The sequence below is a fragment of the Panthera onca genome, chromosome C1, assembly GCF_046562875.1.
Source record: "Panthera onca isolate mPanOnc1 chromosome C1, mPanOnc1 haplotype 2, whole genome shotgun sequence".
Classification (NCBI taxonomy): Eukaryota; Metazoa; Chordata; class Mammalia; order Carnivora; family Felidae; genus Panthera; species Panthera onca.
The window spans coordinates 200,491,156-200,519,139 of record NC_138346.1 but is presented as its reverse complement, the minus strand read 5'-3'; the positions used below and the strand labels follow the sequence as shown (position 1 = coordinate 200,519,139).

General features: G+C 37.8%; 1 protein-coding gene across 2 annotated transcripts in view; it reads right to left on the bottom strand.

The window, feature by feature from the left end:
* EYA3 (EYA transcriptional coactivator and phosphatase 3) overlaps nt 1-27,984 on the bottom strand; it is a 95,989-nt gene that overhangs the window by 29,132 nt on the left and 38,873 nt on the right. The window contains exons 5-10 of one of the 2 annotated variants that reach the window (XM_060624731.3): nt 25,023-25,089; nt 22,412-22,548; nt 14,566-14,703; nt 6,936-7,021; nt 3,747-3,930; nt 1,673-1,812 (exon numbers count right to left, since the gene is read on the bottom strand). In XM_060624731.3, coding sequence (XP_060480714.1) covers nt 1,673-1,812; nt 3,747-3,930; nt 6,936-7,021; nt 14,566-14,703; nt 22,412-22,548; nt 25,023-25,089 — 752 coding nt within the window. The remainder of the gene's footprint in view (nt 1-1,672; nt 1,813-3,746; nt 3,931-6,935; nt 7,022-14,565; nt 14,704-22,411; nt 22,549-25,022; nt 25,090-27,984) is intronic. The other variant, XM_060624732.3, reaches the window with a different exon arrangement.

Genomic DNA, 27,984 nt, shown 5'->3' with positions numbered 1-27,984 from the left:
TTTGAGAGAGAGAGAGAGCGAGCAGGGGAGGGGCAGAGAGAGGAGGGGAGAGAGAACTCCAAGGAGACTCCACACTGTCAGCACAGAGCCCAATGAGGGGCTTGAACTCATGAACCCTGAGGTCATGACCTGAGCTGAAACCAAGAGTCGGACCCTTAACTGACTGAGCCACCCAGGCACTCCCAAAATGAAGTTCCAATACATGCTATAACATAGATGAACCTTGAAAACATTATGCTAAGTAAAGTAAGCCTGACACAAAAGGGTAGATACTGCTATCATTCCATTTATATGAGATATCTAGAATATGCAAATTCATAGAAACGGAAAGTAAAACAGAAGTTACTAGGGACTAGTTAGTGGGAGGAGAGAATGATTAATGTGTGCAGAGTTTTTGATTGGAATTATGAAAAAGTTCTGAAAATAGATAGTGGTAACAAACATTGTGAATATACTTAATGTCACTGAGTTGTACACTTAAAAGTGGTTAAAATGTAACTTTTATGTTATGTACATTTTTACCACAGTTAAAAAAACTAAGTGAGTTCTCAGTTTTCCCCAATAAGTGTATAGGACTTTAGATTTTCTTTCTTACTTTTCTTTTTAGGAACAAAGGGAAAGAGAGTCCCCAAACATAGCCTCAATTTAGTTATGTCTTAACACCTATCAATGATCTCATTTTTTTTTAATGTTTATTTTGAGAGAGAGAGAGTGAGTGCACAAGTGGGGGTGGGGTGACAGAGGGGAAAGAGAGAACCCCAAGCAGGTTCTGAGCTGTCAGCACGGAGCCCGACGTGGGGCTTGATGTCATGGACCTCGAGATCATGACCTGAGCCAAAATCAAAAGTTGGATGCTTAACCAACTGAGTCACCCGGGCACCCCAATAATCTTTTTTTTTAAGATTTTTTTTTTAAAGTAATCTCTACACCCAGTGTGGGGCTTGAACTCACAACCCTGAGATCAAGAGTCCAATGCTCTTCCTACTGAGCCAGTCAGGCACCCCAATGAACTCATTTTTAAATACAGCAACCCCTGCCCCATTAAATGATCATATTACAGAAAAATCGAAAATGAAAACAGAAGAACATAAAAAATCCACTATTATTAGTGTTTTGTATGATTTTCTAATCTTTTAAATAATGAAGCCAAATGTATGCCCATAATAAATTCTTATTATGTGTGCTTAACCACAAAATACATGAGTGCCAGTCTCATTAATATAAGTTAGGAGATCTGGTCGCATGTCTCACAGAGGCTTGGCCTAAAGCACTCTCACCCTTTCATTTTACTTTCAGATTTTTAAATGGAGAACAGTATGAGACTATTTGTGGCACCCTCTGCTTTCTGAATATGATGGAACTGTTCCTTCTATTCTCTGGAACATAGAGAAGAGTTTGTTCTTTCTCTTAAAAAGTTACCCAGCTACCTAAATTCTAAAAAGCTTTTTTGACACTTTGGTGAAATGCATCTGAAAGTAATACAGTGAGTTATGGGCACAAAGAAATGTTTTTACATTTCTCTTTTCACTTGGCCAATTTCGTTTCTTTTGCCCGGGAATCAAGGGCCATCCAACAAAGAACTACAGTACCTCCACGAGTTTCAGATATGTATGTTTGATAAACTTAAAAAATGAGAAAAAAGTAGGTAACTCAAATGAATTTCTTCCCATACTTCCAATTCACTGTCCTGGGAAGAGCTGGCATCAGCTTTCCTTTTGCCCCGGTTCTTGCCAGTCATGTTTTTTCTGGACTGATCATCAGCGTCTTTATTTGGTGTAGTCTGGGACAAAGCCGGGCTTGTCGAAGGGTCTCCTGGAAAGGAAATCCGAGACATATGGCCAGTAGTCACAGGCTATAAGAACCAGAACAGGAAGATAGATAGTCAGCATGTTTTCTGTCCTTAAGAATCATATTGCAGGGATAAAAGGTTGGAGAACCAAACTTTACCTAAGCGATTTAGGAATGTAGACCTAAATCAACATGGAACATCAACAGCTTCTAACATCACAGAGGGAGTTATAATTAAGTATACCTGTCTCTCAATGGAAGAACACAGTTATAAAGCTGTTTTGCCAAAAAAATTGAACCTGTTTTGTCAAGTTTTTTAAATCAGAGTTTCTCAAGTTGGCACAACTGACATTTTGGGCCAGATAATTTTTGTTGAGTAGATGTCCTGTGCCTTGTAGGATGCGTGGTTAAGCAGTACCCTTGGCCTCTATCCACGAGATGCCAGTAGCACTCCCCACCCACAAGACAACCAAAAATGTTTCCACACATTGCCAAATGTCTTAGGTGAATGGGGGAGGGGAGCGTGGCACAAAAAAATCCCCTTTAGTTGAAAACCAGGACTCCAGATCTGTTTACCAATTTAAAATAAAATACAGAAGGCAGCAGGACATGTTGAACTACCTTACACAGATATAATCAGTAAAATTTAGACTGGGAAATGGCATGAGATAAACAGTCCAGTTTCTTCACAAATACAGTATATTGGGGAACAAAAAAAGGGGAATTTATAAGTTAAAAGAGACATAAAATATACATCCACCAATCCCAATGTATGGGACTTACTTTGATCCTAATTTAAATAAACCGTAAAGGAAAAATAAAACTAACATTTATGAAAACACTAGAAATAATACCTTTTAGGATTTTATGATACTCAAGAATTACTATTGAATTATTTTAGATGGGTAATTATCATTGTGGTTATGCTAACAAATATTTATTTATCTTTTAGACATATGATGCCCGGAATTTGGGGAGAGAATTGGATGTAGCTGAAATACGAGTTGTTAATGTTGAAGATGGATGATGGATACATAAAGGATTCATTATACTATTCTGACAACTTCTAGGGTTTGAAATTCTCCATTATTAAAAAGTTAAAATCATTATGAAGAACAAAGATATTTAGAGATATGAATTCAAAACTAAGGCATCAACACATGTAATTATTTCAGTCATTAAGTCTGAAGCAGTGACCATCTGTACGTCTATTTAGTTAGAAGACTGGTGAATGCAAGGTGCACAGAAAACTGCCTTAGCTGATAGACAGCCCTGTTTTTCAAAATGCATCAGTGTTAACAAAACAATAAACAGTCCTTCCTCCTGTTATGTGATGTGACAGCCAACCACCAAATTTTCCTGAAAGATAGAGACAAATAAGAAGCATATACATATGTTTACTAATGTGCTTAGTATAAAGCCTTTATGTCAGGGTTTTTTGTTTTAACCTGGACATCATAATTCATTGATACATTTCAAACCTAAATGTAAAGGTTTAAATTTGTAGGTTAAATTTTATGTATTTCTCTGAGGGGGAAAAGACCATAGCTTTCTTTAGAATCTTGGAGATCTATGACACAGAAAAAGTTAAGAACTACTGCTCTGAGGCCTCGGCAGGTGTCCAAAATATGCATAGAGTAAAACTGGAGTCCTCCACCTTTTACAAAATGTGCCAAGATTCTAAAGTTCCTGGTCACAAGCACATTAAAGCTAAAGGGTGGAGTGGGAGTCACAAATAGTCTTTTCATTCTTGGTACTTTTCTATTCATAGCATCAGGTATTACATCAGCCTGCCAATGACTCATCACATGGTCGGGTTCCAATGTTTAAATACTCCTCACCGGAGAGGGAAAGCCAAAAGACAGTAACAGTGACTTAGACCACAACAAAATGAACTTCACTATCATCTCCTGAATGAAGTGCCCTTAAGCCAAAGTTTTTAGAGTGATGGCGCTTACCAGAAGGAAGTCTCTGTGCTGTAGGTGCGGGTACCATGACACTAGGCTTCTCGGTCTGGTATGTGGCTGCCGCTATTGTGGTACTCTCAGCATCACTGTTAGTCTGGCCTGTGACTCCAAAGCTGGAGCTGGGGTAGCACGTCTGGTACTGACTCTGACCAAGGATAGTATAGGTAGGATAGTCCTGTAGACCAAAGGGAGTAAGGGAGGAAAACAAGACTCTTAAAGCAAAAGTTGATTTCAACACAAGAGACTTTCATGATCCTCTTCTTCATAATCATTTTCCTAAAACAATTAATTTGACATCTCATTTACCCATCTATAGCTTCCATCTAAATCACTGATTTCCAAAATGCATTCTGTGGAAACCTAAGAGTCAAGAGGAGATACTTCAGGGGCTGTCTTTGGAATGACCGGAAGGATGAAAGTGAAGGGTCCCATGAACTCTACACACAATGTCTTTTTTTCTACTTCAACAGCTTTCTTTCTTTCTTTTTTTTTTCTATTTTAGGTACCGAATTTCTGTGTAAATTTTTTCACAGACTTTGGAAGATTCTACTCTTTAGGAAGTTTATAAACAACTCCGCTATATGCTAGTGCTTTCTAAGAACGGATGAGCTTAAACAAAAAAGTACATTATCCTACATAACTCTCATTAAGGTTTCCTAGTTTAAAATTGAGTATCTTTCTTTTTAAAATAATCAAGTTTTCTTTAAATATGAAGTTTCTTTAAAATATTTGGAGGGAATTTTTTATTGTTTCATGAGCACATACATGTCAAAATTTATCAAACTATAAATTTAAATCCATGCAGATTATTATATATCAATTATACCTTAATAAAACTGTACAAAAAAATGCATATGATGTTTAGCTCAAATATATACCTTAAAAAATTTCCACTGATACTGATGTTAGTAATAAGTAGGAAGAAGCTAATCAACCAGACCAATTATAAGTAGTACTGAGCATCTATCATAAACCAAATACAACTCAGTATGTGTGTCCATGTATGAGCGGGAGAATGCAACATTAAAGAAAAGAGTAAGTTGGGGGCACCTGGGTGGCTCAGTCAGTTAAGCATCTGACTCCTGATTTCAGCTCAGGTCATGATCTCACAATTTGTGAGATTGAGCCCCACGTCAGGCTCTGTGCTGACAACGTGCACTGGCTTGGGATTCTCTCTCTGCTCCTCCCCCACAATGTGCACTCTCTCTCTCAAAATAAATAAATAAATATGCTTAAAAAAAAAAAAAGGAAAAAGTAAGTTGTACTGGCTGAACTCAAGGGAGTTAAAAATCTAGCAGGAGAAGACAAAAAAAATTCCAACAAATTGGCAATAAATTATATGTCAAAGGAGTGAAGTACAGAGGAAGACAACTATCACTGCAGACTGGTAGTCAGAGAGCCTTTTTGAAATAAACAGATGGAGGGAATAAGAGGATGAATAAGCCCTGAAAAGGTTTTAAGGGACCAGAGTTGCTGAGTCTGGTTGAAACAAAGGTTTGAATGAATTATGCAAGACCACGAATGTGACTTGGATTCTTTAGGCGATGGTGTATAGTTTGTGTGGGGGCAGGAGATAGGGACTATCAAAATCAAACCAACAAATAAAAATACAAAAAGATTCTGGGGCGGGGGTTGCCTGGGTGGCTCAGTCAGTTAAGCATCTGACTTCTGCCCAGCTCGTGATCTTGTGGTTCACAAGTTCGAGCCCCACATCCAGCTCTGTGCTGACAGCTCAGAGCCTGGAGCCTGCTTCAGATTCTGTGTCTCTCCCTCTCTCTGCCCTTCCCCTGCTCATGCTGTCTCTTTCAAAAATAAATAAACATTAAAAATTTTTTTTAATAAAAAAAAAAAGAATCTGGGCAGGTGACTGATGGGATAAAAGTGGACTTTTGAGAAAATTAATCAGATTGTGTTTTAAAATCTTTTTTTTTTTAAATTTTTTTAGTAACATGGGGGCTCGAACTCATGATCCTGAGAACAAGAGTTGCACGCTCCACCAACTGAGCCAGCCAATTAGTATTTTAGAAAATGGATAGGTAAAGGGAAAAAACTGGAGATTAGATGAAAAATTAACTATGGTAATTCAGGATTAAAGGGGAAAAACTAAAACGAAACGGTTGGATTGGGAATTGGTGAGGGAAAAAAAACTGAAAACTGGTCTGGTTTGAGGCCTAGGTTTATTTAAAAATGGTCTCATTGGTAACTGAGAAGTCATAGGGAAAAGTGGTTTTACTTTTTTAGAGGACAAGGAGACAAAAAACGGTAGAATGAAAGTCTAGTTTTTGCTATGATGAACTTAGGGAAATAGCAGGACATTAAAGAAAAATATGTCCATCAATCAGCAGGAAGCTTGTAGATATCATGAGGTCAGCACTAGAATGTTCATTTCAGAAATAGTAAATGGACATTGTGAATGTGGTAAAACATTTCTGGGGATGGAATAATAAGCATGTGGAAAACTACAAAGACTGTCTACAGTCTATGTAGAGAAAACAAGATCAAAAAGAAAACCTATGAAAGGAAGAGAGATAAATGGTACACTGATATATAGCAGAAACTCAGTAATTTGTGAACTATAAGAATGAACAAATGTAGGAACAGTCAAATGTAGAAAGATGAACCAGAATAGTCATGTTAATTACAGCCAGAAAAAGAGATTCATGGAGAAAAGATTCATTGCTACAGAGAAAACAAATAAAAACGTAACAAAAACAAAAAACCCTAAAACACTGAAAATACTGCCAGTGATCTAAACATAAAGAGTTAATAGAACAGTGACTGAGACCAGACCATAAGGAATTCACAAAGGAATGAATGGCTAAATAAAAATGTAGAAGGAACATGCATTTCATAAATATTTATTATGTGTCTTTAATGTGAGTACCAGGCATTTTTCTGAACTTTGGGTATGTATGAGTGAACAAAACTGAAAAATAAATCCCTATCCCTATGAAGCTTCCATTCTAGTAGGAATTGGGTAGGAGGCAGACACATGTAGTAGGTAAAGGAGTAGATAGAACCATATCATTCAGAGGCTTAGCACAGTAATGAGAGAAATGGATGGCAGTCTGAAAAACCATCCAGTGTCCTAGTTCTGGTTATTTCTTAGGTTGGCAAATTGACCATGGAGAGAAGAGCAAGCTTGAAGAACCATATCAAACAGGATGATTAGCACAGTACCTGGTTTGAGATGCTGGAAACTGCTGCTGTTGGAATATTAGCCATTGTAGATGAAGTGGATATCAGGCTGGCATTTGTGCTTGAAGCTATAGGATTGAGAATGTTAAAAGATATTAAAGATACCATGTAAAAGGCTAGAAGAAATGGAAAGTATATTGTGTTTTAAGATCTATAAGGAGATAAAGAACATTGGCAAAGAAACAAATACTAATTTTACTCTTTTGGATGCCACACCTTACTCTAGTCTTGACTAGAAATAAAACAACTCAAACATTTTTCTGTTTCAGCTTGAGTCTTTTAATTCTTCCTATTAAAGTCCTAGAAGGATTCACATATAATGTGCTGGTTCATACTAATGATATCAATAGAATCAGAAGCTAAACCAAATCATTCCAGTCTATTTCCTGAAATAGCCATTGAAAAATGACTCACTGGCAATGTGACTTACTGACAGCCAACAGAAACAAGAGCTCTGGTAAATCCACAGGTAAGTCCTATACTGTGATATTTCTTATCACTTGCCCCAAATTATGCCTTTCCTAATGCAACATAATTATTTTGAGAAATAGAGCTGATCCCCCAAATTCTAACATGCCTGGAGTTGCTTCTTGGGCTCTACTCAAATAATGGATTACTAATGTGGATCAACAAACACAACGATTTGGCATTTAATGATTTTACCAATGAGCCTGGAAAAACTTGGAAAATATTGCATATTATTCTCTCCAGGTAAAAATGTACCCTGTAAGCTATTTAGGCTGCCTGTCTTGGGACAGGAATCTGAGTTAGGTTTTTCATACTCTTCTATCACAGATCCCACCAGGGTTTTAATCAAATCTTCAGTGATTAGTATTCGTTACAGTGACTTTTTTCAGGGGGACAGTGAAAATGAGACTGTGAGGTACTGGTCTTGAACTCCTCTCCCTCACTTACCATAAGCACTCTTAGACACGGTTCCCCTGCAGCCACACACACCATAAAGGGTTTACCATCAGGTAGACCTGACTATCTGACTCCCCATCCCATTAGCAACAAAATCCTTTAGAGGTAAAGTTAACAGGAAAACCTCCATAAGGAACAGGGCAGGTGAACAAATGAAGCAGAAACTTGAGAGTATTCATCAAAATCAGAGGGAATTCTTATTCCTTTCCCTAAGGGTACTCTGCTGAGAAGAAAACCTAGAAGAGATTAGAAGAGAAAGTCTAAGGAACAACTACTGCTACAACTCAGCTTTCAGATAAAGACCTGGGACCAAGAAGAGTTAAGATAATTTGTCTACTGTCATGGGAACTAGTGGTAGTCATGAGGGCAACTGTGATCTCCCAACTGGATGAGCTAGGGATCAAATTTCCTGATTATCCAGGGAGATTTTCTTTTCTACACTACATCTTCCCCCAGGGGAACTAAAGGACTCTTAAGAGTTTACCTTCTTAAACCCAATAAGTAAATGATTTTATAAACTCATAGATGGTGTTTTCCTCTCAACAATATTCACTTTCTTCTCTACCATGGTCTGACCCATTTTTCCCCACTAAGGGCAAGTATAAGGAATTACTGTCCAATACACAGGCTAGATGACTCTGTAAGTAGATTTTAATCACTACTGTGGGTAGAGAATTTTGAGTGGATCTGAGGTTCTATTACCAGTATGTTATGCTAGGCAGCCCTGCAATAAAACAGACAGAAGGACATGAGGTGATTTAAGGTGGGAAAGAAAATCAGTAATTTACTTAATCTATTAAGTCGAACTCTCCCAGCAAAGTCCATTTCTAGCTCAATTTTTCTTTGGTCCTCCTTCTAGCATATACTCCTCTTTTCCTCCTATTTACCTTTATTTTAATTCTGTTCTACCTTCTTACTAACTTAAAAATGGTTAGCAGTACAACTCATTCATGTCTGATCTCTACATACATGGGGGAAGTACTCTGACTCACAAAGTGGTTTTACAAATTTAACAATTTTCAGACCACTTACTGAATTGGGCTAGAGGTAAAAAGGTAGACCTTACAAACAACAGTCATATACTCTTACTATCTCTGCTAGGAAGTTTAATGAGTTGATTAGCTGGTTGCTGATACTAAGTTATTAAAAGGTATCTTATTAAAAATCATAAACTACTTTCAGCAATAGTGACTTCTATTATAGGAAATGTTGGACTGCTGACCTAAAAGTTTATAGGACTCAGTAACTTCTTTCGCCAAATCAATCAAATCATTCCTAATATGTGCCATTAGTTCATTCATTCAGCAAACCACAGTTTTCTATGTACCCATAAAGTTGTTCCAGTCACTGAGAAATAGAGTAGTGAACAAGGCAAAGTCCCCGCCTTCACCAAGTTTAGATTCTATTGACAGAGTTAGATGATACTTAAATAAACAATAAATACTTTTTTAGGCTCTTGTTTAGCTTGCACCCAAGCTAAACTCACCCAAAAAATGTACACAATCACTGTAAACCCTACCCTACACATAACTGATTAAAAAGCCACAGATTTCAAAAAAAGTACTTATCATTTTGCACATATATAGATGTCTCAACAAATAATATTCAACTGCATATTTAAAAAACAAAGCAGCAATAGAAATTGCAACAAAAAGCACAAAACTCAAGTAGTAACTCCTATTGACATATGTCTGAAGGCTATTAGCTCTCCAAATGCCAACAGCATGGCCAACTGTTTTTTGGATAGTCTCCACTCCTGTTCCAACAATGGAGCTGTGGAATCATTGAGAGATAAGCTTCTGGGAACCACGCCCCACTAGAGGTCCAATTAATACACTCAATATACAGAAACAGCTTTAATCAGAAGACAGTGGTTACAGAACTGTGAGAGGCACAGCTAAATTAAACAACACTGCTCCAAAGCCAGAGGGTTAATCTAAGGGTTAATCGTACATAAAAGTTGGCACAAGACTTGCTTTCTACCCACTTCTAATTTTATATATCTCTCTCTCCCACCCTTGCTCACTTGGCTTTCAAGTTACTCAGAGTAAGACAAGCTCTTTCTCAATTGAGCGCCTTTGCAATGTTGCTCACTCTGCCTGGACTGTGCTCCCCGGCCTGTCCCTCTCTCCTTCCCAGCATGTCTACTTCCTCAGAGAGACACTCTGACCGCTATATTAAAAAACTAACTCCTTATTTTCCCAATCACAGCAATCTATTCTTTTTTTCTTTCAGAGAACTTTTCAAAATCTATTTAATTATTTGCTTGCTTATTTCTGTTTCCCCCACACGTCTGAAAGCTCCATGAAGGCAGAATCTTACTATCTTATTCATGATCTTCAATGTCTAGCAACGCATCTGGCACAGAGTAGGTGACGCTCAATAAATACTTGCGGGATTCATGTATATCTTGTAGACATGTATATTCCCATATAATTTGTGGGATTCAAGTATAGCATGTCAAGGTCATCAAAAACAAGAAAAGCCTGCAAAACCGTATGTATAGTCAAGAGGAGCCTAAGTAGACACGACAATTAAATGAAATGTGGTATTCTGGATGGGACTCTGGAACAAAAAAGGGACTTAGTTAATAATAATGCACCAATATGGGGTCATGAATTGTAATAAATGGTCCGTTCTAAGGTAAGATGTCAATAATAGGGGAAATTATGTGCAAGATGGAGGGGTACATAACTCTGCGTATCATCTGCTCAATTTTTCTGTAAATCTAAAACTACTCTAGGGGCGCCTGGGTGCCCCAGTTGGTTAAGCGTCCAACTCTTGATTTTGGCTCAGGTCATGATCTCACACTTCATGAGACCAAGCCCATGTCAGGCTCTGCACTGACAGCATGAAGCCTACTTGGGATTCTCTCTCCCCCTCTCTCTGCCCCTCCCCTACTCGCCTGTCCTCTCTCAAAAACAAATAAATAAACTTAAAATAAAACAAAACAAAACTATTCTAGGGGCACCTGGGTGGCTCAGTGGGTTGAGCATCCAACTCTTTTTTTCTTTTTGTTTCTTTATCTTTGAGAGACAGACAGAGTGTGAGCAGGGGAGGGGCAGAGAGTGAGGGAGACACAGAATCTGAAGCAGGCTCCAGGCTCTGAGCTGTCAGCACAGAGCCCAACTCGGGTCTCAAACTCACAAACTGAGATCATGACCTGAGCTGAAGTTGGATGCTTGACCAACTGAGACACCCAGGCACCCTTGAGTGTCTAACTCTTGATTTTGGCTCAGGTCATGATCCCAGCGTGGGATCTGTGCTGAGTACAGAGCCTGCTTGAGATTCTCTGTCTCTCTCTCTCTCTTTCCCTCCCTCTGCCCCTCTCTCCTGCTTCTGTGCACTCTCTCTTAAAAAAAAAAAAGTCTTAAAAATAAAACTATTCTAAAAATTAAAGTTTCGGGTGTCTGCTGGCTCAGTGGGTAAAGCATGCAACTCTTGATCTCAGGGTTGTGACTTTGAGCCCCACACTGGGTGTGGAGATTACTTAAAAATAAAATCTTAGAAAAAATAATTATAAAATAAAAACTAAAGTCTATTCAAAAACAAATCTCCTGGTCAATGAGAGACTATTAGAAAGAAGTAAGGAAGGAAGGGAGGAAAAAATAAAAACTATCATATGCTACCAACAATATTAGAAGCCAAACACATTCATTAAAAGTCAAGATTGAGGGGCACCTGGGTGGCGCAGTCGGTTAAGCGTCCGACTTCAGCCAGGTCACGATCTCACGGTCCGTGAGTTCGAGCCCCGCGTCGGGCTCTGGGCTGATGGCTCGGAGCCTGGAGCCTGTTTCCGATTCTGTGTCTCCCTCTCTCTCTGTCCCTCCCCCGTTCATGCTCTGTCTCTCTCTGTCCCAAAAATAAAATAAACGTTGAAAAAAAAAAAAAAAAAAAAAAAGATTGAGTTAAAATTAATTTTGAAATTTCTGAAATTAATTTTAACACCTGAATACTAATCATTTAAACCATCTCAACTGAAGAAAAGAATCAGAGATTGGGTCACATAGTCACACCCTAGTAAAGAAACTGATATAAAGAAGTTAGATCTACCTAACAGAGGGGTTTCATGAGCATTGTTGTATAAACTGAAGAAAGGTTTTGATCAGAGTTGATCAAGCCAGAAGTAGATTTTATTTTAGGTTGAAATAATACATTTTAAAAGAAATTGCAGTATGTTGACACACAATGTTACATTAGCTTCAGGTGTACAATATCATGATTTGACAATTCTATATGTTATGTCAATTGTAGAATGCTTTGCGGTATGATGACGAGATACTGCTGTTTTGACTATTAAAAAAAATCTACAGAATGCTTTTTTTTTGGTGTGTGTGTGTGTGTGTGTGTGTGTGTGTGTGTGTGTGTAAGGATGGGGTAATTACATAGTGTGAGTGAAGCAGCCCTGGATAGCTAACAGTCACTATTCATGATATGTGACGTTAAAAGTGGGAGGGGGTACCTGGGGGGGCTCAGTCACATAAGTGGCCTACTTCGGCTCAGCTCATGGTCTCATGGTTCGTGAGTTTGAGCCCTGTGTCAGGCTCGATAGCAGAAAACCCAGGTAATTCAACTCTGCCAATACTCGTATTTCATTTCAGCTAGTTGTTTCAACTTGTATTACACCAAGTTTTTCTTCAGAATAAATGGCAAAACTTGGTAACTTGATGGCAACCCTTCTGCCTTAAATTCTACCCTGTGCCAAAGTTGTAATGAACAACAAAATGGGCCAAGAGGTTAACCAGAAAAAGGGAGGAAGAATGAATTAGATATCTGTCGGTAAAGGTTCTTAATGAACAGAGAGTTGAAACTGATACCATGATTTCAACATTGAAAATCAAAAATACAGCACTCATGCTTTGGGGTCAGACTGCTTCGCTTACATGCTGACTTAATTATTTACTAATTCTGCGACCGTGGACAAATTACTTTGCTTTTCTTTATCTTATCTTCCCCATCTGTAGAACTGGATTAATAACAGTAGTTTCCTCATAGGTGTGTTGTGAAGATTACCTGAGTAGCACCTATCTGTTGCTCACACTGCTAAGTACATAGTAAGCGCTTAATACCAACAATGATCATCACTAGCAAACAGGGGAATCCAAGACTCCTAAGAGACCCTAAAAACGTAGTTACTCTTATTTTACAGGGAGGAAGAAGTAAGCAAAACTATTAGGTTTCTCAAATTCAAGAGGAGTGGTGATTTTACAACTAGGAAGAGGGTTATTAATAAAAAACAAGAGAACTCCTTGCTTTTCTTTCATGACTTAGGTGCAGTCATCAGGAATGTATCTGTTTAGGAGGGACATGGCTAGTAGATTTGTCTGTAGATGGATCTAAAAACCCTGTCACCCAGGGAAACACTTCATAAAAATGAAAGGGGGTAGAGGAGAAGACAGACAAAGTCATACTCTTTAGTTTTTCCCTTCCTGCTTTATTCCCATTTGAGAAAGAAAGGTAAGGAAGAGGCAAAGAAAGAAGGGAAAATAAATAAGAAAAGAGGAGACTCAGTAACCACTAGGAGGTAATCTTACTTAGAGCAAGATCTCAAGATGTAGTGACCAGTTTGTTCTCAATGGATCAAGCAGAAGTAGTTCTCAATCATTTAACTGAAAACAATTAAAACTAAGCATCAAAATATTTTATTTAATATAATCTACATCGGGGCTCCTGGGTGGCTCAGTTGGTTAAGCGTCTGACTTCAGCTCAGGTCATGAACTCGTGGTTTGTGAGCTCCAGCCCCACGTCGGGCTCTCTGCTGTCAGCACAGAGCCCACTTCAGATCCTCTGTCTCCCTCTCTCTGACCCTCCCCCACTTGCTTGTGCACGCTCTCTCTCTAAAGTACATGAACAAATAACATAATCTACATCACCATCACTTTCTCATCAAGAGTACCTCAGACTAGTTTTTGCTGTCCCACCCATACTCCTCTAGCACCCATTTTGAAAGGAATAAAATTTAAAAGCTGGGAGACATCAGGAGAAAGGAGGCAGATGAGAAGCCAGGTACATGGACATTAACTCCCACTGTCGTGCAATAACAAATTGCCCGTGTTGGATCTGGAAGGGTAGGGAATTCATTCCATAGCACGTTCTGCGTTTCTGTCTTCGTTCCTAATAGTCCTGTCCTAATTCTAACCTTTTAGAAGAACAACTCAGGAAGGCAAAGGTGTTTAGAGTTGAAGCTTTAATGCTACACTTTCCATCATGAAAAAGAAACAAGACTGAACTTTTTGAGCAAGAAAAATGCTCTCACCACGAAGCAGCAGGTGGGGGCGGAGGTATGGCAGCACTGCAGGAGAAAAGCAGCACATACCTCATGTTTGGCGCCATGTGGACTCCATGTAAGAGAAGTCAGCAAGGTTCTAACCCATGGAGTCTTCTGCTCATTTATAGGACAAAATGCCACTAAGAACAAACTAAAACAAAATCTGACAGGTTTTCGGGACACCAACATACAAAAGGGAAGGCTTCAATTCTACCAAGTAGTTCACATTTAAAGGCTAAACTACTTATGAACCATAGTCCTGGGTTCTGGTTTACCTAACACAAAAAGCATGCACAAATGCAAATACCACCCCCTTCTAGTTTATAGAACTCCTGTATTACCCAGTTTATTTGAAGATACAGGAAGACTGAAAACAACAAAAACAACAATAATAAAACACACACAACCATGCCTATTTACCTTGAATGGGATAAGAATAATGTGCTGGGCTTGGCTGGCTTGTGGTTAACCCTGTAGTGCAGGTAAGAACACTGTGTTGACTTGGAGATGGAGTCTGAATTAAACCACTTTCAGGTTTCATACCTGGCCACAATGCACCTGAATCAGATAAATTGGACCAATTACAAACAATACACTAGGACTGAGGAGCATGGTCATGCTTTCAAATATCCGCCAGTAGGTTTAAAACCTCAATCTTAAAAACAAAAGTAAATTTGCTTGTAAGAGAAAGTTACTGATTCTCCCACTCATAATATACCACAAGCAAATACAATTTCAAAGACTGGGGAGGGGAGCTATAGAAACAAAAATCTTGCCAAAATCCCAATAATGATATGTATATAAGTTCATTTCAATGGCTGGGGAAGACTGACCAGGGTTCAGAAAAAAAAGCTACTGACACTCAACTGGAGTATTTGTTGTAGAGGGTGCCTCATGATCATGTACAGTGGTAAATCATTTATCCATTGTCAAGGTGGGAGACACTTCATAGAAGTTTAAAATTCACTTACCCTTTAAATAAGCACCAAATTTCTTAAAAATGTATTAAGTAGTACTTTTCTGCCTTCTTAAGTTGGTTATTTTGTTACCTTCTGATTAGGAAAGACATACCTGCTTATTTTTATAAATTAAAACCATTACAGAAATATGTAACTTGGAAAAAATAAAGTCATATATAATCCCAGAACCCATACTTAACCACTATTACAGTGTGCATAAGAGTGACTTAGATTTCTTCTACGTATTTTCTAATCTTTTTCTTTTTAATAAAAATGGGATGTTACACAGTTCATAATTTGCTTTTCCACATATCTATAAAGACATTTTTCCACATCAGAACATATAAATCTCTCATACTGATAGACATCATAGCTGTTCACTTTTATTTTTATCACAATGCTCCTGAACGACAATCTTTCTAAAACATATTTATATCCTTTCCTGCCTTCTCAGCAGGGAGGAAATAGTGAACATACCTTTATATTTTCTCAGTATTGTCACAAAGATGAATAGTGTGCTGTGTTATATATACATTACAGAGACACCGCCAGAGGCTATGGGGATTTGTGAAGATGGGACTAAACAGAACTCAATTACAGTTCTGTATAACTTTGTTTCTTTCTGTGATCTGTATTTTGACAATCTCTTGTCTCTCGCTTTATCTCCTTTGTCATCTGCAGTAAACTGGGAAACCATAAATGAAGCTTTGCTTCTACATGACAGCCTAAGGATGCCCTTTATGGTGAATAGTGTTGGTGATAATTCTGGCTATGCAAAAGTCTATTTAGAAAAAAAGCTTACTGTCTGGTTGTGCACTGTGTTCTGAACGGCTATGGTTGCTGGATCAGTGTTGTTGAAGGTAATAATTAGGTCCAAGAAGGTTCATCAATCACATTCCAGGTAAGAAATTAATACCATGGTCAGCCACAGCTTCAAATTCAACAGTAACTCATTTCATTTACTCCTAATCTGATACTGAATTTATAAACATATAATGCATTGATAATAAGGCCCTCTGCTCACCAGGGCACTGAGATGTCTAGGTGCAACTCAGACCAGTAAAATTTGTTGATAACTAAATGTAAGGGAGATGTGAAAATTTCAAATTTCCAAATTTCAAGGCAATTGCCTTCCCCCAAACTCTTAAAGCATAAAAAACAAAAGGGGTTTTCTTTTCTCACCTATCAAACACATGAAATAACTTATCTGAGAAGAACGAAGAATACCATTGTCTTTAGCATATGCATTAGGAGGGTTGGCGCCCATTCCACGCTCAGTTTATGATCATTTAAAAAGTCTTGTCCAGGTTAGCCACAGTTAAACTCCTAACTATATCTAAATTTCAACACTAAAAATATTTGAATATGTTATTTTTTAAACATTTATAATGTGAAATTTGAATATCAGTGCCATGATTCTTGGTGGTTGAGTATCACATTTTTTAGCAAACAAATTGCCATTTCAACGTCATGGTAACTTTCAGGTTTATTGCAATCAAGGTGATATTTTTTTTCTAAATAGGTTCTGAATCTTAGGTGTTGGATTTGTGAACATGCTTATATTACACTATATTAAAATACTATCTTATTGAGAATAGTATTACCTGAAAATGTTTTGCTAGTCTCATTATTTAGTATATATAAATATATACATTTAAATAATTTTAAATATAGTTTTAAATTTTAAATAATTTTAAATGGAATTTTTTTTTTCTGGAAGTAAAAATTGACTTTATTTGGCAACCTTCAACAAATGGAAGCTTTTTCTGCCGGTTTTCTTGTGTGCAACTGACCAATGCTAAATAAGAAACAAACCTCAAATTCCTTTGCTTTTATTTTTTTGTCTGACCAGCAAACCAACCTAATGAATTATTTTATTTTTATAGAAGAGATTTGCAAAATAAACTGCCATCTGTAATTTTTTTTTTTTAACCCAGCACTCAGTAGTGTAATTGGCTAAAATTTTGTTGTTGATGGAATCCTAATGGTAATTACAAACAGAATAGAAAAACTGGGAGATTGAAATCTGAGTAATTTGAAGCAGCATTTTTATTTTTTTATTTTTTTTTAATTTTTATTTTTTTAAGCATCAAAATATTTCATTTTATTTTATTTTTTTTACTATATGAAGTTTATTGTCAAATTGGTTTCCATACAACACCCAGTGCTCATCCCAAAAGGTGCCCTCCTCAATACCCATCACCCACCCTCCCCTCCCTCCCACCCCCCATCAACCCTCAGTTTGTTCTCAGTTTTTAAGAGTCTCTTATGCTTTGGCTCTCTTCCACTCTAACCTCTTTTTTTTTTTCCTTCCCCTCCCCCATGGGTTTCTGTTAAGTTTCTCAGGATCCACATAAGAGTGAAACCATATGGTATCTGTCTTTCTCTGTATGGCTTATTTCACTTAGCATCACAGTCTCCAGTTCCATCCATGTTGTTACAAAGGGCCATATTTCATTCTTTCTCATTGCCACGTAGTACTCCATTGTGTATATAAACCACAATTTCTTTATCCATTCATCAGTTGGTGGACATTTAGGCTCTTTCCATAATTTGGCTATTGTTGAGAGTGCTGCTATAAACATTGGGGTACAAGTGCCCCTATGCATCAGTACTCCTGTGTCCCTTGGGTAAATTCCTAGCAGTGCTATTGCTGGGTCATAGGGTAGGTTTAAATAGAATTTTAAATAAACTTTAAATAAAATTTCAAAGTATAGAATGTCTATAAACTGGCTCCTTTATAAAGTCAAAAACCAGGGCAAAAAGTCCAAGAAAAGTAGTGGAAGAGCTACTGACAGTAGTTTTCAATGTTTTTGACCAGAAACATGAAGTTGATATTTAATATATAATTATTTTATGAAGAACAGAAGAATAAAAGACCATATGAACACCGCCTCCAGCATCACAGTAGCCCGGCTCTTTAAGCACATAAGTATCTTCCTTTAAAAGCACCCTTCCCAGAATTCCAAGTAACAGGGAACATGACCAAATGGTCTGACTATACAGCAATACTACTCACAGAGAAGAGGAAACCAAATCCTGGTTTCCTGACTCCTAGTCCACTGCTCTATGTCTACAACTACAAAGCTTCTCAATTTGTTTTAAGCACCAAGATCCTGATGTGGAAGAACAGGTGGTCTAACAGTGGCAAATGAAGTCGGTCTGAGTGCTATCCTTTTGCTGCCCCACACTGGGGTCTTATCACAAACTATACCCAAGTTTTCTCACCACAAACATTTCACTATTGGTTAGTCACTAACCAAACTAATTTGAGCAGCTCAGTTTATAGTAATACGTATCAGACTAGTAGATCTTTAGAGAAAGTTAGTTTGGTTAGGAACTGAAGTATATGCCAATGGTTAGGGGAAAAAATACATGAAAGAATATCTTGGTTTGTTGATACGACCGCTCATTGGAATGACTTACTATAAATACTAAGTAATTTAATCTGAATACTTTTCCTAATTATAAAGCGAGTAGATGTATATTATAGAAAATTAAGAAAACATAGATAGTATAAAGAAAAAAAACTGCACAGTCTCACTGCACAGGAAAAAACTACAGGCAGTTCTTGCTTTTGTATGGGACTGTGTTAACTGAAACCTGTACACGCTGGAGCAGTGGCCTCACTTGGTATGGCGCCATGGTAATGGAGAGCAAATCTGTAGTGCCTACACTGTGAACACTCACATTTTTTCTTCCAAATTATTCTTTATGTATACATTTTAAAAAATACTAACTTGGCATATTATATTGCTTTTAGTTTTACATGTTGCTTTTTAAAGTTAGTAAGAAACTTTTCTCAAGATGCTGAATATTCTTTAAGAATGTGAATTTATTAGGGGCGCCTCGGTGGCTCATTAGGTTAGGCATCTGACTCTTGATTTCAGCTCAGGTCATGATCTTGCAGCTCATGAGTTCAAGCCTCACATGGGGCTCTATGCTGACAGCTCGAAACCTGGTTGGGATTCTCTTCCTGCCTCTCCCCTGCTTTCTCCCTCTCGCTCTCTCAAAAATAAACTTTAAAAAAAAGAATGTAAATTTATTAGAATATGATTTATAGTTTTCCATTCTATAAATTGCAATGTAACATACACATTTCAATTCAATGTGTAGGCTGTTTCCAATCTTTTGCTGTTATAAATGCTATGATAAATATCTTAGTAAAATTTTTGTGGGTATCTCTAATTAGTTCCATGGGCTGAATCCCTAGAAGTGAAATTACCGAGGGAAATAGCAAAAACTTAATCCTTAAGGCTATTAATACATATTATCAAATCTCCATCTCACATAGAGTTCTTTTAAATGAAGCTGCAACAGTGGCAGCTAAGGCAATCTTTTATGAGCCCCTAAAAATAAATGGGTGCCCCTTTCCTCCACTGAGATCACTGGAAGTTAACTGTCTAATCCTTTCTGCTGTCCTACAACATTTCTATGTAGCTCTTAAAAAGAATATGACCACTATTCCTTGATTTTTACAGACTGTTTACAATATAAGCTTCCTAGATTTCCCTTAGTCTTCTCCTTTCATTAAGAGAAGGAACATTTTTGGGGCACCTAGGTGGCTCAGTTGGTTAAGCGTCCGACTTCAGCTCAGGTCATGATCTCGTGGCCCATGGGTTCGAGCCCTGTGTCGGGCTCTGTGTTGACAGCTCAGAGCCTGGAGCCTGCTTTAGATTCTGTGTCTCCTCTCCCTGCCCCTTCCCCACTCACACTCTCTTTCTCTCTCAAAAATGAATAAATATTAAAAAAAAAAATTTTTTTTTTTTTTTTTAAAGAGAAGGAACATTTTTTAACTGCAAACTCAACTCTCAGACACAGACCAAATTTATGAGCACTTCTGAATTAAACAGACCTGGGTTCAATTCTAATCCCAGGCATTTACTTAATTCTATGACCCCAGGCTAGTCACTTGATCCTTCTAACAAGCCTGTTTCCTCATCTATAAAAAGGGATAATGCTACTACTTACTCCCTAGGACTGTTCTAAAGATTAAATAAGACAATAATGTAAAGTGTGAGGTACTTATTCTCAGCATACTGCACAGTATATAAAGCACTTCATAAACATCAGATAACGTTACTACAATGAGATTTTCTGAAGCTCACTGCATCTGAAATAACAGACTACCAAATCTAGTTTTGGTGCTAATAGGCAGCACTAAGATAAAATTGCCAAATCTTCATTAGAAAAAATAGTGTTTTATATTTGAGTGAACACATTTATAAAAAGAAAAAAAAAAGCCATATCTGTAATTTCCTTAATAAATTCTGAGAATATGCCATATCTATCATTCACATTACCCCAACCTAAATCTCCCTCCAGTAAGTTTCATATATTACTTAAGTCAATTTAGCTGATTCTCTTCTCTTAGAAATACTGATGGAAGAGTTTATGAAACAAGTCTCCCTCATTCCCAAATATAAAACAAAACCAAATTAACAAAAGAGCCTACTATTATAAATACTTCTTTACAATATAAAGTTTCCTTCAAGTTTTTAACAAGGATCTATCATACAATTTTCTTTTTTTCTTTAATACAAGGGAAACACAGCGATCATAAAAGATACTACAATATGCACATAGCATTATGGTAGGTATTCCATAATCGGAGTTCAGAGATATAATAGGAGTTTTATTTAATACTGAACGGCAGGAATGACCAACTGTTCAACAATGTCATAAAGGGCTCTGGAATTGATGATAATGAATTTAAATCAAAACAGAAGGTAAAAAACCAATATAAAAATACTTACTTTATACTTGCTAGTTGTTACTAGTTAGCTGTTGAAAAATTAGCTTTCACATACCCACAAAGATATAAGCACAAACATATACTGAGAGTTCTGTTTCCAAAAGGACTGCTCAGTTTTGGCTGGTTACATATATAACAAATTTAAGATTTTAGTAAACTGGCTGATACTGACATGCGTGGAGGCATTGACTTACAAACAGGGAAACAAGAGCTGTTTGTCTTCTCTCATGAAGTTATCAACTACCGCTATCATTAAACATAACCCCCATTTTTGTTTCTAATAGTTTTCAGAAGCCAAGGAGTGCTAACAAGCCTAAAACTAAGAAAGCTGTCACTATCATAAAGACTAGCCAAATGGGCCAGGAAAAGTAGGAATGTAGAAACCAAAGGCAGGCAGCACTAATACATCCAGAATCTGTGGCAATCTGTTTAGATGATTTTTTTAATTTCCAACTAGTTTTGGTAAAGGTTACAGAGATATAATTTTATTTTTTTTTTTTTTTAATTTTTTTTTAACGTTTTTTAATTTATTTTTGAGACAGAGAGAGACAGAGCATGAACGGGGGAGGGGCAGAGAGAGAGGGAGACACAGAATCGGAAGCAGGCTCCAGGCTCTGAGCCATCAGCCCAGAGCCCAACGCGGGGCTCGAACTCACAGACCGTGAGATCGTGACCTGAGCTGAAGTCGGACGCTTAACCGACTGAGCCACCCAGGCGCCCCTACAGAGATATAATTTTAACACGCTGCATATGTGAAAATAATACAGGATTCTCTCAATTTTCTAAAACTAGTTTCTAGGAAACCAGGGAATGGGCAATAAAGCACCCTACATATATCAATTTACACACAGAAAGAAAAATCAGCGCAGATATTAAGCGCTCAAGGAGTTTCAAATTGACTTCGAGTAAAGCATTCTAATTCGCAGTTCATGTCCAAGATGCCTAAAACCAAAGAACAAACTATGCACAAAATAAGGCTATGCAAAATTGGGGGTTCTCCTCATTCTAAGATGACTTTTTGGTTCAGCAGAGTAACAATTGATCAGTTTGGGGCAGAGGGAGGAAAGAGGGAGAGACTGACAAAAAGAAAAAAAAGAGAGAGAGTAAACTAGAAGGCATATTCTTTCTGGATATTTAGATTACCTGGTTTTAGCAAGAAACTGAATCACCTTAAAATGTATTAATTATGCTTACCTAACCATGGTAACATGTTTTATAATAAAGAAACTAACAGTAATTCTTCAAAGAGTTTCCCAAACACTTAAAGATTCCAAGCTTTACAGTCAAGGTTTAGTACCTTGGAAATAGCTAAATGTTAATAGATAAACAAGTGAGTACTGAAAGTTTTAATTTTATTTAACATGCATCAAATATACCGTTGGAAAAGTTGCACACCCAACTTTTATCACACTTGTAACTGAGTAGGTACTCTGTAAAGAATAACCCATCTTTCAGCATCCTGATGAGCCATACTTGACTTTTGGGGAAAGATCGAAGTTTCTGGGGGATAAAATCAATAGTCTTAGAAACTGCTTATAATAAGATGCCTTACCAAAAGGAGGTAGTCCATACGTTTGGGTTGCCTGAGGGTAGACAGCATAGGGTTGAGACTGCTGTAGTGTCTGGTACTGAGTCTGCCCAGGGTAAGCAGTTTCCGAAACAGGAACTGAGAGGATATGTGCATAAGGTCTAGAAAAGTTCAAGAAAACAAAAACTTTCATGTGTGATTTATTTTTAATGAATAATAGAGGAAATAGCTAATACCACTAAAAGCAAAGAATCAGCAATGAGGAAACTAACCTTCCACATAAAATGTCTCTTACTATGGCCAGAAAAAACTAATTTTTCCTTTCCAAGTTCTACAATCACCTAAGAAACAATTTTATGGAAAATTTAATATCCTCCCAAGGTCCAATTACCATGCTGTGACCATTTTTGATATACTATATGCAAGGCCCCTTGTGAGATACAAAGACAGATAAACTTATCTACATAGAGAATAAACGCCAACATAACAGAAGACTGGACAGAACGGGATTCACAAATGGCTCTTATTCTCCACCCAGCCCTCTGGGCCAAACTAAGAGGGAAAGTAGGACTTGAAAAAGAGGGTTAGGCTGGTAAAGAAAAAGCAAGCGACCACTACACATCAAAGAACAGGGAGCAGAGGTGGGCCCCAATATTCCCAGATCAAGTCTACAAAATAGAAGCCAGGTAACTAATAAAATGTGACAAGTCCCAGACAGGACTCGGAATCTCCCCACAGACATTCAAGCCAGAATACACCTGCCACTAGTTGCTGCCAACCACATCAGGTTTAGCAGGAATTTGAATTCAGCAGTGGAACTTCTGGGACTTTTAGCTAGATGACCTGGTCATTTTGTCCATGCAATAAAATGGCCCCACATTTTATGCACTGAATTTTTAGATACAAGTTATTTTATTTGGTGAGTTATACTGTACTTATAATGTAATCAAGTGTTTTATGTACCACATAAGTCATAACAATAAAATACTGTAAGGAAGGGGTGTTTCAGAACAGGAAAGATTTTTTCCAGCTTTGGGGGAAAGCAAAATGAAGAAAGGCTATGTGAGCTGAGCAGATAAAATGTGCAGAAATGGGACAGAATGGGTATTTAAGGAAAAGAGAAAAACTCTGGCAAAGGTATAGAGGAAGGAAAACAAGGGCTTAAGCTTGCAAGGACAAGAGATTATATTAAAGGATGTATGTAAAGGGGAGCAGCAAGAAAAAGAAAGACAGCAAAGACCTCGAACACCAGGCTAAAAGAGTTCAGACCAATCGGAAACAACTAGGAGTCACTGAAATTGTTGAGCAAAGAATGACAAGATCAGAGCTGTTCTTTAATAAAGATTAATTTGACATTGCTTTGTAACATGGATTAGAAGGGGGAGAAAGTCAAAATAGAGGTTCGGTTAAAAAATAGCTATAATGCAATGGTTCATGTAAGTGCTAAAGATGTCTGAATTAAGACAGAAGGCATAGCAAATGAGGTGTTCTGAACGCAACAGGTATGTAAATATTTTTTGAGTAGGCAAATGAATTTGGAATATGCAACATATTCACGTCTATTCTTCCTAGTCAGATATGAGACCAAGAAATAGCTCAGGTTATAGTTGTTAATCAAGTCACATGGGAAAAATTTTAAATCTTGGTGACTTCAAATGACTGATCTCCAGATATGCTAAATATCACAATATCCTTTTTTCCTATAGTGTCTTTATAGCTCAAAGTATTTTCTTATCTCCTTCATAATGATCTCAGAGAATAATAAGTTCAGTCATTTCACAGAAGAAAATCACATGAAAATGACTGGCCCAAAGGTGCTCTTAGTATTCCAGATCAGATTAGAATTTGAAGAACTCATTGAGTTGACCTTTTAGTTATTTCTTAACTGATTAAAAATTCAAAAGGTAAAAATGGGCACAAAAAAGAAAAAAAAATTATCAGTTTTCTTTTTTTAACAGTCCCATGGGTATCAGACACCTCTGTTACCAATTTCTTTGTGTTCTGCCTACGTAAGCACCTGGGAATTCATCCTACTTTAATAACACACCCATGTATATCAATTTATGTGCAGGCTCACCCTTTATTAACACACAACTGGTAGTCTGGCATATGCACGGTTCTGCACCTACTCATCCCGGAGATGATTAACTTATGGATCTTAAATGCTGATCTTACCTGTTGAAGGCCCAAAATGTTGCCTCTTAGTGACTGCAACCCACTACGCCTAACTTCAAGCGTAGTTCTACTTTCAGGACATTCCTAAAACAATTAAGCTGAGAAGTCCCGCCAGAAGACTGGCTTGAGCTGTGTTTATTGATTTATCAAGGTAGACGAAAGCGAGAATGATCAGAGGTCAATCAGTATTATGCTTTGATAACTAACAGTATTTTCATTTTCAGTGACTATTCACTTAGAGCAAGCTCCTGGGCAACAGTGATCTATTCCAGGCAACTATCTACTTTTTAAAAGTATGTTACAGAGACTCTACATTTAGAGGGAATAAAAAAATTGGTGTAGGAACAGAAACAAGAGAGGTGAAATTAAGTTAAATGTCAACTTAATAAGCTAAGTATCAAATTAAATTTTGAAATGAACCTAAAGGCATATAGATTTTTGAAATAATTATTGAACTTACTTTGCAGAATACATTTGTGAGGTATAATCATTGGATGAGCGAGGGATGTAATCGGTGCATGTCATAACTGAAAGAAAGATATCACCAGGTAAAAAGTTAGAACATTCCAAAAATGAAATGAGAAAACCACATATCTCACTGTATAGTCTTTCAAATAACACAATACAGCTTGGACATCAGAAATTTAGGAAGACTATGCAATAGAAAATACTTCTCTCTTACAGTAATGGGTTTAGAGACTTTTAGAGACAGTGAAAGAAGCCAGAATGTGGGGGGTATGGAAAAGAGCTGAAGGTTAGTTCCAGCTCATCTCTAGCTTCATCCATCACTGAGCTAAAACCATAGATGAAGCAACCTCCTAAGTGTTCACTGTATTCACAGGCAACCTTCAAAAGTAAGATCCAGATCTAAGAAACCACAATGTATTTCTTCAGTTTGTTCATTCTCTGGGTGCTTCCACTATTCTGAGTAAAAGGCCCTAAGAATGACTTGCAGGAAGACAGATTTGGGGGGAAGTACCCAGTTTTATTAGAAAACTGTTGCTAGTGCTGAGTATAATGCAGCAAAAGATGCAAGTATGCTTCTATACCACTATTTTTTCAGCTTTGTAGTTAAGGCTTTAAGTTTGGCAAAGCAAAGACAGATCCGAGGAACTGATGTGATTCTCTGATGAACCATCAAGTAAAGAGACTTTCACAGCTAGTGTCCTCTTTGACCCCCATGACTTCATCTAAAATAGCTTCTGTGAAGGCTGGACCCTCATGATTTCATCTGTAAATATTCAGCTCAAGTCTGACAGGTAGCAGAATCCTATTTATTAGGCACAATTTCAGGCCATGTTGTAGACAGAATTATATGATAAAGAACTTGTACCAGGCCCCTGAACTGTCCAAGAACTTCCTTTAACATCTATAAAGGAGGTTGCTCTATTATAGGGATTAAGAGTAAACCAACTAACTTTACATCTAGCTGGGTTTCCCGAATGTCTGAAGTAAAAAGGGAACTCTGGTCATGATGAGGGGCCAATTCATGCCCAAAAGTGAGACAAATCGACATCTGTGAGTTAGGCATAAAAGATCTTGTCCACTGTCATTGTTCAAGGTCTTTAAAAGTACTGGAAATTAGGGGTGCCTGGGTGGCTCAGCTGGTTGGGCATCCGACTTCAGCTCAGGTCATGATCTCGCAGTTCGTGAGTTCGAGCCCGCGTCGGACTCTGTGCTGACAGCTCAGAGCGTGGAGCCTGCTTCAGATTCTGTGTCTCCCCCTCTCTCTGCCCCTCCCCCGCTCGCACTCTGTTTCTGTCTCTCAAAGATGAACAAATGTTAAAAAATTTTTTGGGGGCGCCTGGGTGGCTCAGTCGGTTGAGCTTCCGACTTCGGCCCAGGTCATGATCTCACCGTCTGTGAGTTCGAGCCCCGCGTCGGGTTCTGTGCTGACAGCTCAGAGCCTGGAGCCTGCTTCGGATTCTGTGTCTCCCTCTCTCTCTAACCCTCCCCCGCTCATGCTCTGTCTCTCTCTGTCTCAAAAATAAAATAAAAAACATTAAAAAAAAAAATTAAAAAATTAAAAAATTTTTTAAAAAGTAGTTACTGCTGTAGATCACATTCATCCATAATCATTTTTTTTTAATTTTTTTTTTTAACGTTTATTTATTTTTGAGACAGAGAGAGACAGAGCATGAACAGGGGAGGGGCAGAGAGAGAGGGAGACACAGATCGGAAACAGGCTCCAGACTCTGAGCCATCAGCCCAGAGCCCGACGCGGGGCTCGAACTCACGGACCGCGAGATTGTGACCTGAGCCTAAGTTGGACGCTTAACCGACTGAGCCACCCAGGCGCCCCACATCCATAATCATTTTGACAAAAATGAAGGAGATCTCAATTAGGTCTAAAGTTCTTACCATCCATCACATAAAACATAATTTCATTTGAATTCTGCATAATGGTTCCTTCTCTGCTGACAAGTACTTTCAAAACCCCAACCCCTCTCCTCCTCCGATTTAATTTAATTCTCGAAGAGATTGACAAAACATCCTGGGAGATTTAGGTTCAATATTTACTTCTCTATAGAATGAATGAGGCTTTATCTTTGCTGGACTTAAGAACCATGAAAGGATTATAAACAGTCAAGGCATAAGCTGCTCTAATACTAGAATAGCAGCAGTGAAGATGAGGCACAACCTTGAAATATATTCTGAAGGTAAAACTAACAGGACATTCTGATGGATTTGTATCTAAGGAAAACAGGGGAATACAGGATAATTCCTACGTTTTCAACTTGAACAACTAGAGGGACGATGAAACCGCTTCCTAAAATGGGGAAGTTTGGGACAAGAGGTTTGATAGGGGCTAAGGGAATAAAATACTTTTACACATTTTAAGTACGAATTTCCTTTCAGATATCTAAGTGGAAATGTCAAATAGGCAGTTAAATCAGGGGAGAGGTCAGACTGGAAATAAAAATTTGGAATTCATTAACAATGTATACAATATTTGTTTTATTTTTTCATGTTTATTTATTTTTGAGAGAAAGCGCAAATGAGTAGAGGAGGGACAGAGAGAGGGAGACGTAAGGTCCAAAGCGGGCTCTATGCTGTCAGTGCAGAGCCCGATGTGGGGCTCAAACTCACGAACCGTCAGATCACGACCTGAGCTGAAGTCGGATGCTTAACCAACAGAGCCACCCAGGCGCCCCAACAATGTATACAATATTTAAAGTAATATAATAATGTAATGGATGAGAGGATGCAGAAAGAGAAAAGATGGTGGACTCAAAATAAATCCTGAAGCCCACCAACATCCGGAGTTCAGACAGAGGAAGAAGGGCCAAGAAAGGAGAAAGGCGGGAGGAAAAATGGTGAGGCAGAATATGAGAAGAGAGAAACATGCACTAGAACTAGTACCCTCACAGTAACTGAAAATAACTAATGACCTTGACAAGAGCAATTTCATTGGAAGAGTG